This window comes from Molothrus ater, chromosome 21 (genome assembly GCF_012460135.2).
Source record: "Molothrus ater isolate BHLD 08-10-18 breed brown headed cowbird chromosome 21, BPBGC_Mater_1.1, whole genome shotgun sequence".
Taxonomy (NCBI): domain Eukaryota; kingdom Metazoa; phylum Chordata; class Aves; order Passeriformes; family Icteridae; genus Molothrus; species Molothrus ater.
The window spans coordinates 10,182,616-10,195,235 of NC_050498.2; the positions used below are offsets into that span (position 1 = coordinate 10,182,616).

The following is a 12,620-nucleotide window of genomic DNA, read 5'->3' on the forward strand; positions in this document are numbered from 1 at the left end:
GCTCAGTCTTGTTCCTACACCCATTTCTCTCCCTCTCTCCTACACAGCAGACAGGTATTTCAAAACACTGTTTGCAGAGCAGCTGTGTGAACTTCTAACAGATCTGTTCCTAATTTCTCCCCATTCTTTCAAGATTCTCCATGCACATGAATTCTAAAATTTGATTTCTGGGAGTGGGAATGGGTTTCAAAAGGAGAATGTATAGGGTGGGTAAAAGGTTTCATTGCACACAGCTCCTCCTGACACATTTGTTCCAGTCTGCTGTTCTAGCAATGGGGATTAGCAGAATTTAATCTGAGTCCTTTTCCCATCTCTTCTCAGGATGAGCAAGAGAAATAACTACCACACAGCCAAAAAGCCATGCCATTCCCCAAAGCAAACGCTCTCTGCCAGAGCTGGGATTACATTTAAACTGTAACCAATTTCCAGTCATAAGCTTAGGCTGCAAGGTCAAGTGATTTCTGTGTTTCAGACAACATTCTGTGTTTCAGACAACATTCTGTGTTTCAGACAACATTCTGTGTTTCAGACAATATTCTGTGTTCCAGACAGCATTCTGTGTTCCAGACAACATTCTGTGTTCCCCCATCTCCCTTTAAAGACATGAGAGAAGAACCCTCCAGGTTCCACTCACAACATCCGACTGCACCCAGACACATCTCACAGTCACACCCATACCCAAACAGGTAAAACCCCAAAAAGTGGGATACAAAAGCCCCTCAGGGGTGTCCCAGAGAGCTCCTTACCTCCACCTCCCCCGTGAGGTCCTTGTACTTGTCCCTGATCACGGGCAGGGCTGGCTTCTCGCTCAGCGTGTTGGAGCGGTCCCTGAACGGCTGCTCCAGGGCTGGCAGGGGGGAGCAGCGACTGATTTCTCTGTCCCCCAGGCTCAGGCTCCTCTTGTGAGACCCTAAAAAGTCAGGTTGTGAAAAGTTATTCCTGCACTCTAAAGACCCGGGCTGTTTAAAATGACTGAAGTGGCAGCAAGGGTTGTCCCGTTCCTGCAGAAGAACAAATATTTCTCTTTACTCAGCGACTGCTGCAGATCTCCCCAAGTCCCTCAATTCTTACAGGTTTTTGGCACAACAAATATTTTCCTTGTAGAAAAAGACCTGCTCCAAATGCCACGGAAATCAATGAAAGGATTCGGGTCGTTTCCAGCAGCCTTTGGAACAAGCCCCATTAGCTAATTTATAATTCAATTAGGAAAATCAGCCTTTGATGGATGAGCACATGCACCATGAGGTTCCTCCACCACGGGCAGGCTTACCTTGCACAGACAGGTCAAAGGTGGCCAGCTCACTCCTGATCATCTCCTCACTGGATTTCACCTTGCCTTGGGAAGTTGCCACCAAGAAGTCGAACTTGCTGATTTTTGGTTTTTCACTTTGGAACTCCCCGAAGTCATCCGTGGCCTCTCTCCGCAGCTCAGAGGAGGCCCCAGCGAGGAAATCAGCGCCCAGGGCCGTGTCAGCTGCTGCTGCATCCTGAGCTTCCGAGGGAATCCTGGCAAAATCCCCAAAGTCCCCGAGGTCGTCGTCGCCGGACACCGGCCCCGAGTCCTTAAAGTTGGCAAAGGGCTCGAAGGAAACGTCCTGCAGAGCATCCTCGCTGGAGAAGGTGGTCACTTTGGAAACTGTCGTCATGGTGATGTTTTCCGAGCTGCCGAAGAAGGTCTCCTTCTTCTGGAGGACGGCGGTGGCGGCGGAGGAGCCGCTGCCCGGGGGCTGGGCGGAGCAGGGCAGCCTCCTGTCCCTGTCCCTGTCCCTGTCCTGCTGGTCCCTGTCGGAGCTCGCCAGGCTGCTGAGTGCAGAGCCACCGGGACAGCTTCCAAACGGGCCGCCCTTAAAGTCATCCACATCTGAAACAAAGCCCCACAATTAGGAGCTGAAGTTCAAACCTTTACACTCTCCACGACCTGCTGAGAGCCTGGAGGAGCTGCAAGGACAAACACTGAATTGCTGTCTCGCAGAGGCTTGGAGCGTGCACAAAAATAATCTGGAAAATACCTGAGCATTTCATACAGAAATTTCTCTGTTCAATGAATCTAAGCCTTGACCTTTGAATGCTGTCTTACATTTTAAGCTGAAAGTCAGCATACCACTATGGTAGTGAAGAAACACTAAAAAAAATGGAGTTTCTGGCCAGTCCAGGCTGCACAGATCACCAGTTGAGTTTTCTGGCTGCAGAATCTACAATCAAAATATAAATGTTACAACTCAAACACCTTTAATGCATTATTTCATCTTATCAAATCCAACCACACAGAAGACTGGGCTGACTTTTCCATTCCTCTGATAAAGTATTAATACACTTTAATTTTATATTCATGCTTTGATACAAATAACATGTAAAAATGTGCTGCAAGGATCTAAAAAAGCCTAGAAATCCTGTTTGAGCTTATCAGGGCTCCTGCAGTGCTGCACGGCCAACTCGTCAAACTTCCAGGTGCCAGCACTGACAGGGACATTGCAGAGATCATGTTTTAACTGAATAAATAGTTTGTAAAAAGCTAAGTCTAGAGAAAATCCAATTATTTTGCAGAAAGCTCCAAACATTTGTACCCACCTGGTGATTACATGGCCCAATAGGTTCTTCTCCCTGCCAGGGGCAGCTGTGAGATCAGAGAGGGATCTTTCACCCCCAGACTGACTCTGATCCCCAAAGGCACAGGGAGCCAGGGCTGGGCAGTTTGCATTGGAGCACGAGCCCCCTCCCCAGCAAAACCAGCCCTCCTACCCTACTTCTGGCATTGTGTTCCAGCAGGAAGTGTCACTTTGGATTGCTCAGGGTCGGTGGCTGCAGGGACAGCAAACCCAGAGCACAGAGAGCGTTCCCTGAGCTTGCCTGGGGCTGAGATCCTGGTGCTGAACACCAAGGGATGAACGGGCTGGCACACTGGGCTCTGACAGAGCCACGGGGGAACGAGCTGAACTCCCAGCTGTCCTCCTCCTTCACTGCAGCCTCACCAGCCCGAGGATGAAACCATTCTAACAAACCATTTCTGCCCTGGTTTGCTCATCTCCCTGGAGGGGGAGAGCAGGCCAGGCTCCAGGCTGCTCCCCAGGCATGACCCACATCCATGGCTAATGAAAAACCTGGCCAGCACACAGCACAGTTCAGTGGCCACTGCCGCGGGTCAGTGAGGCACAGCCAGCCATCCTCAGCCCCTCCTGGGGCTGCCACCTTGTCCTGCCAGCACCCCAAACAAGGCCAGAGCTGAGCCCCTGCACACAGATCACACACATCTCCCGTGCCCCTGGAACTGTGCATGAGCAGAGGCTGAGCAGAGACATGGAAGCACCCGAGTGAAAGGAGCCCAGAGGGGTCGGTGATTTGTCACCACACACCACACCCTGGGCTCTCAAGGTTTTGTTTGAAGAAGGGAAGGGAAAGCTTTGCATGAAAGAGAGAGCCAGAAGCACCTCCAACACGAGAGCCAGCTGTAATTAATGCTGGGATCCTGCAAACCCCACCAGCTTCCCTTGACTTGGTGCTGGCTCCAAAGCCCAGCACAGACCCGAGCCTTGCCATGGCTCTGGAGAGGGAGGAGAGCTGATCCCACCCCGAGCACCTGCAGGGCCCCATCCCATCCCATCCCATCCCATCCTGCTGGGAATTGTTCCTTTGATAACTGCTGAGACTCTGAGCTGCAAACACAGCCTGAAGGCCAGGTCAGGGCACTGCTGATCCAAGCCTGGCTCAGGCTCAGGCTCAGGCAGGCTCCAGGGGGAATCCTGAGCTGACCTGCAATCAATAGGGCAGGGGAGGCAGAACAATGCTTTCATTATTCACAAAGCAGGAGTCAGGATTCTCTGCCTGTGAATTCAGGCAGACACAAAGCCTCTGAAGAGGTGCAAGGGCTCAGGTGAAATGTAATGGTTCAATTCTGTACATTTGATTTTGGTTCTTCTTTTTTTTTTTTGATAATTCCAGAAGGATCACTCCAGTGAATAAACCTTTTTCTAGGAATATTATATTACTGGGAAAACATTGCATTCAGAGTCAGTGTTAACAGCTCAAGCAGTCCTAAAACAATTTAGTGAGAAGTATGAAAAATAAGGATGTGGAATCCAAAGTCCAAGGTGCCTGATCATCACCTGGGACCAGGTGCACCTGCAGGAGCCAGCCAAGGGAAAGGGCTGGCTGCAAGGAATGCACAGCAGGATGAAATACAGTTCAAAACACTGTTTCCCAGTCTTATCTAAAGAAAAGCTTCCCACCCCTGATTTCAGCCAACTATAATAATTTATTTCAACTACCAAGGATTAAGTTATGGCTGGAGGCAAATTACAAACTGGAGCCTTCAATGTCAACAGTTTAATCATTTAAGGAAAACCCCTGACAGCATTAGTGACTATCTGAAGCAAACTGAGCCAGACAACTCAGGGACATGGGAATAAATTTAGGGATTTCAGCCAGCATAGGAGACTTTCAGGTTTTTGTATTTCAGTGGGTATTAGAGTCTGATGAATAAACCTAGCTCTGGTGCCACGTTTTGGTTCTTAGGGTGACACAGGTGGCAGCTGTGGAGCTCTGCTCCAGCAGAGCAGCATCAGAGCTGTTACCCTGAACATCCCCTGCTCCAGAGCAGCATCAGAGCTGTAACCCTGGAATATCCCCTGCTCCAGCAGCATCAGAGCTGTTACCCTGAACATCCCCTGCTCCAGCAGCATCAGAGCTGTCACCCTGGAATATCCCCAGTGCTGTCCCCCTGAACACCCCAGTGCTGTCCCCCTGAACATGCCCTGCAGCCCGAGCAGCAGCCCAGGGACAGGCTCCACCTCTCCCTGCTCCCTCAGGAAGGGACAGGAGGCTGCAGAACACCCAGTTTCATGCACTGCTGCAGAACACCCAGTTTCATGCACTGCTGCCAGCAACCTGGAAAATCCCAAGCCTGTTTCTCAGCTGGGGAAGCCTGGGGCAGTTAACAAAAAGGAAATTATTCCCGTTTGCTTTCTCTAAAGAATGGCTGTAGCCAAAGTGGAAACCATCAAGAATGCTGACTGTAAGGAACATGAAAATGAAGGAAACAGCAGAGAAAAGGCTCCAAACCTTGTGGAATTACAGGATTTGCTAATTATTTTGAAGTGATCACGATAAACAACGTTTCACAGCAGAATAAAACCCCAGGGCTGACACTGGGAGCTCAGTCCCACAGAGGCCCTGGGGAAGGCCATGGCAAACACATCCACAACCTCCCTGTCAGAGCCTTCCCAGATAAACCAGGGAGGATAAGCTCTTCTGTGTGCAGAATTAACCCAAATGGGGCCAAGGGAGTCAACCTGACTGTCCAGTCTGGACAAAAACATCATAAATACAGGCATGAAGGTCCCTCTGCCTCCTCCAGGAATGACTGGCTGACAAAACACAAACTGCACCAGCCCTGCAGAATTAGGTCTCAGCTTTATGTTCAAAGCTTTGGTTTAAAACCTTTAGGGCTGGGCATGACCTGGGATCTCCAGAATCAAGGAGGGGTGTTATGTTTTTCTCCCTTTTTTCTTTTTTTTCCCTTTTAGAGCCTCTCCAGCTTGGTGTAAAGAAGAAAAGCCACATTCTGCTTCCTGAGCTGGCTTCTGCTCTTGTGGCAACTCCAAAACCCCAAAACAACATTTTAACTATTCCACATCTCAATTATTTTTAGCTTTTTTCCTTGTCTGCTAATTTGATGCTAATCCCAAGCTGTCAATGGCTCAGGAGCTGGAGGAATGTGAAGTGACATAATTGCATGCCAAAAATTTGCAGCTGTCATTCACGTTTGAAAGTTTCAACATCTAAAAGGTAGAACTTCCCAAATGGAAAATTTACTTTGGGGTTCTGTTTAATTCACACTGGATTAGGTAAATAAATATCAGAATATTATTGAGTGGGCTTCTACTCATAAAAGTCTAGACAGCAACACAGTTTCAGTGCCAACTCACAGAAACAACCCTGCCACCACACATTTCCTCCGCTCCATCCCCCTCAAACACAGATCTTTGGAAAAATATTATTGAGGTTGATATGTAAAGACTCAGGAGGTCACAGGGAGCGAGCTCAAAGCGCTGGAAGAGGAGAAGGAAGCTCACCCACACCCTGCTCTGCAAGAGAAAGGCTCCCACCAGCTTAAGGGGATACCAGAACCTTAAACTCTCTATTTTTGAGGAAGCAGAGATACATTGCTAGTTTGCAACAAATCACACACACCCCCACGTTTTCAAAATATGCCAAGATAATATTTATTAACACAGCAGGACTTACAGATCACAAAAGATAGTGATACAGAGGAGCTCGGGAGGGCGGAATCAGAGAAAAGCATGCAGGTCAATACTTGCAGAAGAGAGATATCAAAGCAGATCTGAAAAGGCACATTCACACAGGAAATGTTTAGTTGAAATCAGACATTAGAAAAAGCAGCAAAAAAAAAAACCCTGAAGTTGATTAAAATATACAGAGAATCTCCAGTAATGCCAAAGAAAAAGGTACTTTACAGGTGTGTCAGTGCAGCAGATAACCCTTTGAGGGTGCCTGGGGCAGGGCTCCTCTGGCTGCAACCTTTGGCAGGAAGAGCAAATCAGGCTCACCCAACAGGAGCAGGTGCCCATTCAAACGCTCTCAGCTCAGAGTGAAAGGGAAATTTGGTGTAAAAGAAGCAGCCTGGTTCAAACTAACAGCATGCAGCCAGTGCTCAAAGGGTTATAGCAGCAAATGCAGGAGGAATCAGGCAACATTAGTATCATCTACCTTCCACACAGAGAGTTAGGAGCCAAGTTTGAAGAGACTGTATCCCCTCTGGAGAGAGAAAATCTGGAAACCTTTCATCCCTCAAGAGAGCACAGGGCCCTGGCATGGGAAGCAAGGCAAGGATTTCTCCCTAATTCCCAGCATAAGCACCTACCTGCCCATAGCTGGAAGCTACAAATGTCAAAGCTCAGAGCCCAGGGACAAACAGCTCTGTGTGGGCAGCATCTCTCTGCACCTCTGTCCTGCTGCTGCTGCTGCCCTGGAGATGTGACACAGGGCTTGCACAGGGGCAGCTCCCCAGGACACTCTCCCATTTCCCAGCAGGAGGTGACAAAGGGATCCCGGCCCTTTCTGATATTAGATTTACAGATCGAAGGAAACGGTGAGGAAAAGAGAAAAAAAAAAAACCTGCTTTTTAACTTCATGTAAACTGAGAAAAAGGAAAAAAAATAGAGGACTTGACCGTCAGCAGTTCACAGCTTGAAATGCATCAAACACACAGAAAGGAACACGTGAGCACAGGAGTGTTTGTAGCAGAGTGTCCAGAGCACGTCCTGCTACCAAATCCAAGCACTGAAATGGAGCTAAACTCTCCCTTTTAGAGTAACATCTAACTTGGCACCATAGGAGAATACAGACTTGTTTAAGTTTAATAAAAATAGCTTCTAATTAATACTTCAGAGTTCAAAAGTTTAGCAACAAGCACATGAAGGGCTAACCCCTTTAAACAAACCAAGAAGAAAGAGGCTTTCCTGCCACAAACAGCAATTGTTCACCACGGGTTGCTGTGGCAAAATCACACGTCCTGTAAAGAGCTACAGAAGTCAAACTACCACCAAAAGAGGCTAGAAAAATATTAGGAAAAAGTGCTTTCAAACCCAAAGTAAACATTCAAGGATACACTGTTGGTGCTACGTTTTGACAGCTCACTCAACTTGGAGTCTTCCCAAGCAGTAATATGAAAATTAAATGTCTTTGCTAATAAATTATTCCTGATATTTTGTACCCTGTTAGAGAGTATCTTCCACATCGAAGTTGCCGACTTAATTCTCTCCCCTACTTAAAAATATCATATAATGCAAAATTACAGTACTGTATATCTTTTCTCTACCCATATCTGCACAAATGGAACAAATATTTCATGTGGAAATAACCAATTCTTGCAGTAAGAGCTTTTACGTTTACAGTTTGTATGTTCCCCCTGTTCAGAAAAGCCTTTGACTGCATAAAACTTGTCCTAGAACACAGTAATGTTCCCGTGTTGTTGAAGGCCACAGAACATTTAACTACAGCTTATCTCCTATGTATATATGAAAAGAAAAAGCAGGACACTTGGGAAATTTGTTTTATGATATGTGATCAGGTCAGAGATGGTCAGCTCACTCCCTCAGGAATGTTGTCATAAAGGGAAATTAAAGAAGGTGGAAACCTGATAAAGTGAAAGTCTCATGGTTTAAATTTAGGTCCAAGAGCTCCCAATCATGAGACCAGCACTTGCAGCCCCTTGGCACAATGATTTCCACGAGGGATTTAACACTGGAAGGTGTGTGAAATACTCTAAACTGCAGTCCTGCAAAATCCTGCCTACCCAGACTGAGCCCCACTGTAAGGGGAATACGCTGCTGTTGGTGATTAGTCAGCTTCTCATTAACAGCCCCAATTAGTGACCCTTGGGAAGCGCCCCATGGGGAAGTCCCCAAGCCAAATGCTTTGTGGAAAACAAGAGATTAAAGTGAGACTCTGCCATCATCTTGCTGACATAAATGGAATGACACTGTTTGCACTGGAATATTTTCCACTCGAGTCCCTTAAGTGCCAATGGCGAACAGGTCCCAGAATGATGATGTTAAATCTCAAAAATAACCTGGCCTGGAGTTCAAACTGTTCCAGCTAGTTATATTTATAGTCTTCTAAGACAAAAACTAAAGAGTGCCCTACTGAGGGGCCGTGGCTGGCGGGGACACACACTGAGGAGTCTTCCACTACTGAAAGACGAGTGCATAATACTGTAATTGAGCACAGAGAACACGGAATCTGCACCACCTACGTTACCAGAGCAATCTAACCAGTTCCTCACCTGCTGCTGGTGGATGCTGGCCACTAACTGTTGGCAAATCCAAAGAGCTATCAGACATGACATGCTTAAGATCTCCTCCCACATCAGCCAGTTTCATGTCAAACTGAACAGACAGCGCGTCTTCGGAGTCCTCCTTGCCCACGCTGCTGCCGCCGATGGAAGGCAGGTCCAGGGATTTCACTGAAGCAGAGTCTTCTTTGGCCTGCTTGAAAGCTGCCACTTTGTCCACCAGCGACTTCTCGGCGCCGCTGGAAGAAAACTTGGAGTGGAAGTCAGCAAAGTCATCGTCGCTCTTGGCCGAGGAGAGCGCGCTGTCCTTGGCCTCCTCGAAGGCCGCCCCGGAGCCCTCCAGGGACAGCTGCTTGAAGATGTCGTACTTGGTGGGCGTAGCAGTGGTGGCAGAGCTCTGCCCACCCTTCACTGTGCTGCCTGAGGAGCCAGCCTGAGCACCAGGGCTGGCCTCCAGCTTGAGTGCATTGTATTTGTCCTCGGGTTTTTGTTCGGAAAAGCCCCCGCTGTTGTTGAAAGCCATAAAATCTGCAAAGTCATCTTGTCCACTGGCTGATGCGCCGTTAGAAAATTCCCCAAAGAGGTTGAACTCTCCAAAGTCATCAGCTAAGCTTGAAGTTTTGCTGGGTGCTGGCTGGGCAGAGGCTGATGGAAGGGGTGGAGGGGGAAAGGAGCCCGGCTTTGAGGTGTTGAATGCAGGTGGGAAGGATGGCTGCTTGTTTTCTCCAGGAGAGGAAAAGAGCTCTAAGTCTGCCAGATTCAAAGGGGTCTTGGCTTGTGTTGGCTGTTTTGGCTGAGCAGGCAGAGGAGGGAAGGGTGCAGGGAAGGTTTTGTCCTTTGAGGGTGGCTCTAACGGGGAGATGCTGTCAGCGGTTTTGAAATCTGTGAAACCATCGTCGGCTCCTGTGGGCTTGAACTCTGCAAGGTTCTCTCCTGGGAATGAAAACAGGGAGAAAACAACAATTAAACCCTGCACAACAAACACAGCACATTCACACCATGCAAGCAAGCAAATTACTCCATGCAGTGCCAGAAGGTTTTAGGCAAACTGTTTAAATGGAAGACCTCGGAGCGCACACGGAACTGCAAACCCAACCTGCATGAGCCACACAAGTGTCAAGGGCACTGATTCTGCTCTTCACTCCAGCAAACACCTAATTCTCTCAAATAGCCCCAAAATCATATTAAACTCCCTTTACACCGAGCTAATATCAAAACACACCATGACAAATGGATTCAAAAGGAGATCAATACTGCCTTATTTGGCTTCCACGCAAGTTGCTCTCCCCACCTCATCCTCTTCATGTTTGCCAAACAATGAATGTAATTTTGAATTTCACTTATACCAATACAGTATTTGCTTTTTATGGAAGCAATTCTTCCCTTCCTCCCTCTGAAATACTGCAGCTTTTTCAGGGGGGACCACCAGATGGCTGAGACAAAACCAACATGAGGTAAGAATGTTTTCACTGAATTTACGTTCAATATTTTGGTGTGCTAATTTTATAACTTTTTTTCTTTTGAACATGAAAACATTGTTTAACCCATTCACCAGCATTTACATACTCGGACTACTTGTAATTTAAAGTATTGATGCTTACTTTCAGACAAGTGTCCAATAAATAGATTTTTTTCTCTTTTAGAAACACACCACTAGCATTTCATTACTAAGCTACCTCAGTGTCACGTTTTAAATCAGTTTATACAAGATTTAAAAGAATACTTTTAGTAACGGCAGTAAAGGAGCACAACTACACCTGACCTTTTATTCCATTCTCCCTCCCCTCCAAACCAATTAATTTCACTCAGCAATAATATAAATATTCCTGAAGTTGCTACTCATTGATCAAAACTGCAACAGCACAGCAAACTAAACTTACTGAAGAATTGCAAACTTTTCCATTAGAAATGGAAGCTGGTGAAAGGGTTAAGAGTGGTCAGACTTTGACAGCAGGCAAATACAGCAACTTTCTATATTTTAGAACAGGTACAGAAAGAGATCAAATGTTATTTCATTTTACTGCAAGCATTTAATCCTGAAGAGGTTCCAAGCATGAGAAGCTCACAAAACACCACAGGGGTTTTATAAATGAATGACTCCTTACTTAAAACAAATTCCAACCACATCATTACTTTAAAATAAAACTCAGGAGCACCCAGAAGAGATGCCAACCTTCCAGAAATACCATCAGCACATTGTTCCAACAGGATATTGCCCTGTTTTCACAAGATACTTCCTACCAAGTTTTTTAGAGAAGCAGCAGCACCATTATTTTAGAATTGCAGAGACGGAAAATCTGCAGCTCAAAGAGAAATGCTACAAATGATAATGAAAACCCAATAAAGCCCCAGTGCTTACCCAAGTATTTGCTTTCTGCTGGTTGCTCTAATTCCCGGAAAGCGCTGTACTTGTCCCCTCCATCTAGAGAAGAGCAGAAAAGAAATACATTTACACAGAGAAATTAGGAATTCATACAGCAAAATTAGGAATTCATACAGCAAACGTTACATTAATTGCTCTGATTTTTAAAGATGAATATCTTATCAATGCCAAAAAGAAGATACATGAAATTGTACAATAAATTGCTCATAGTGGTTGTGTATTTGTCCTTTTACCTCCAAAAGCAGCTGCACTCTCAGAAGGCTTCTCAGCTGCCATTCCTTTAAACACAGCATATTTGTCAGCTGGTGAAAGTGGCTTAGTACCTGGGAGTGGCATTAGTAAAGAAGGAACACTAAAAACAAAAGAGATAAAAGCAAAGTTCCTTAATCGATCCGTAAGAAATCTGCATTTCCAGGTTTTATATAAAGGAGCCTCTTATTATGCCTACACAATTTGGTTCCTAAACCTAAACTTATGCCTTAATGAGTGTTTAATCCAGCCCCTGATGTAAGTGACCTCAGCTGGGTAAATTCCCACTTTATCTCACCTAATCATATTTCTTTGGTTCAAAGCCAACTTGCAGCATTCTTGATTTTAATTTCTATCAAAACCCATCAACAAAACACTCCAGAACTTTATACCAAGGAATTTGTAGCCCAGGAGAGAACAAGCACACAGACACACCCCAGGAATCACTCCTGCTTAATTTATCCCTATGAAAATTCCCCCTGATAGAACCAGATACAGTAAAGAGTTAAAACTGCATGAGATTTTAACAGCTCCATACTTTCAGCTTATCTTATTCTGATTATATCTCATTACATATTGTAAAATTAGGATAATAAAGTGGGATCACTGTTCAAAGGAAGGAAAATAATAACTCAGAATTTCTGTCAGTGCCAATCAGCGCGTTTAGGCAGGTATCTAGTCAGCAAAATAAGGATTACTGCACAGTTACACAAGCGAGTCTTTTTGCATAAACACACTCTATTTTATCCAGTAAAACTGCCACAACAACCTAACACCTTGTTAGCAAACGCTGGAAGATTTAGGAGAGAGCTTTGCCTGCCCTCCACACAAGCCCCGTTATCAGACCTTGGCAGCTCCACACAACACCATCCTTTACATATGAATGATGCATTCTACCTCCAGTTTGTGTCACTCACACTGAAAACCTGAATGAATTTCTATTGCATTTCTTCAGCCTGGAGCAAGAATCTTTCCAGAGCCATTTAAATCTCCTTATCAGCAGCCTACAAGCAACACACAAACGAAGCACTTGCACACATGTGCTGATGCTGGTCTGTGGTGCTTGCAGGCAGACAGTGCAACGGCAAAAAAAATAGAGCTTATGGTAATATAATTAAATTTCCCATCCCTGCAAAGCAGGCTATTAGATATGCAATCTTGGCAAATGGAATGGTTAAT

General features: G+C 45.9%; 1 protein-coding gene across 5 annotated transcripts in view; it reads right to left on the bottom strand.

Moving 5' to 3' along the window:
• Nucleotides 1–12,620, bottom strand: part of SYNRG (synergin gamma) — a 36,552-nt gene that overhangs the window by 8,855 nt on the left and 15,077 nt on the right. For all 5 annotated transcript variants that reach the window (XM_036394914.2, XM_036394912.2, XM_036394911.2 and 2 more), the window contains 5 exons: nucleotides 11,426–11,544; nucleotides 11,169–11,231; nucleotides 8,801–9,742; nucleotides 1,271–1,861; nucleotides 747–910 (listed from right to left, as the gene is read on the bottom strand). In XM_036394914.2, the coding sequence (XP_036250807.1) occupies nucleotides 747–910; nucleotides 1,271–1,861; nucleotides 8,801–9,742; nucleotides 11,169–11,231; nucleotides 11,426–11,544 (1,879 nt within the window). The remainder of the gene's footprint in view (nucleotides 1–746; nucleotides 911–1,270; nucleotides 1,862–8,800; nucleotides 9,743–11,168; nucleotides 11,232–11,425; nucleotides 11,545–12,620) is intronic.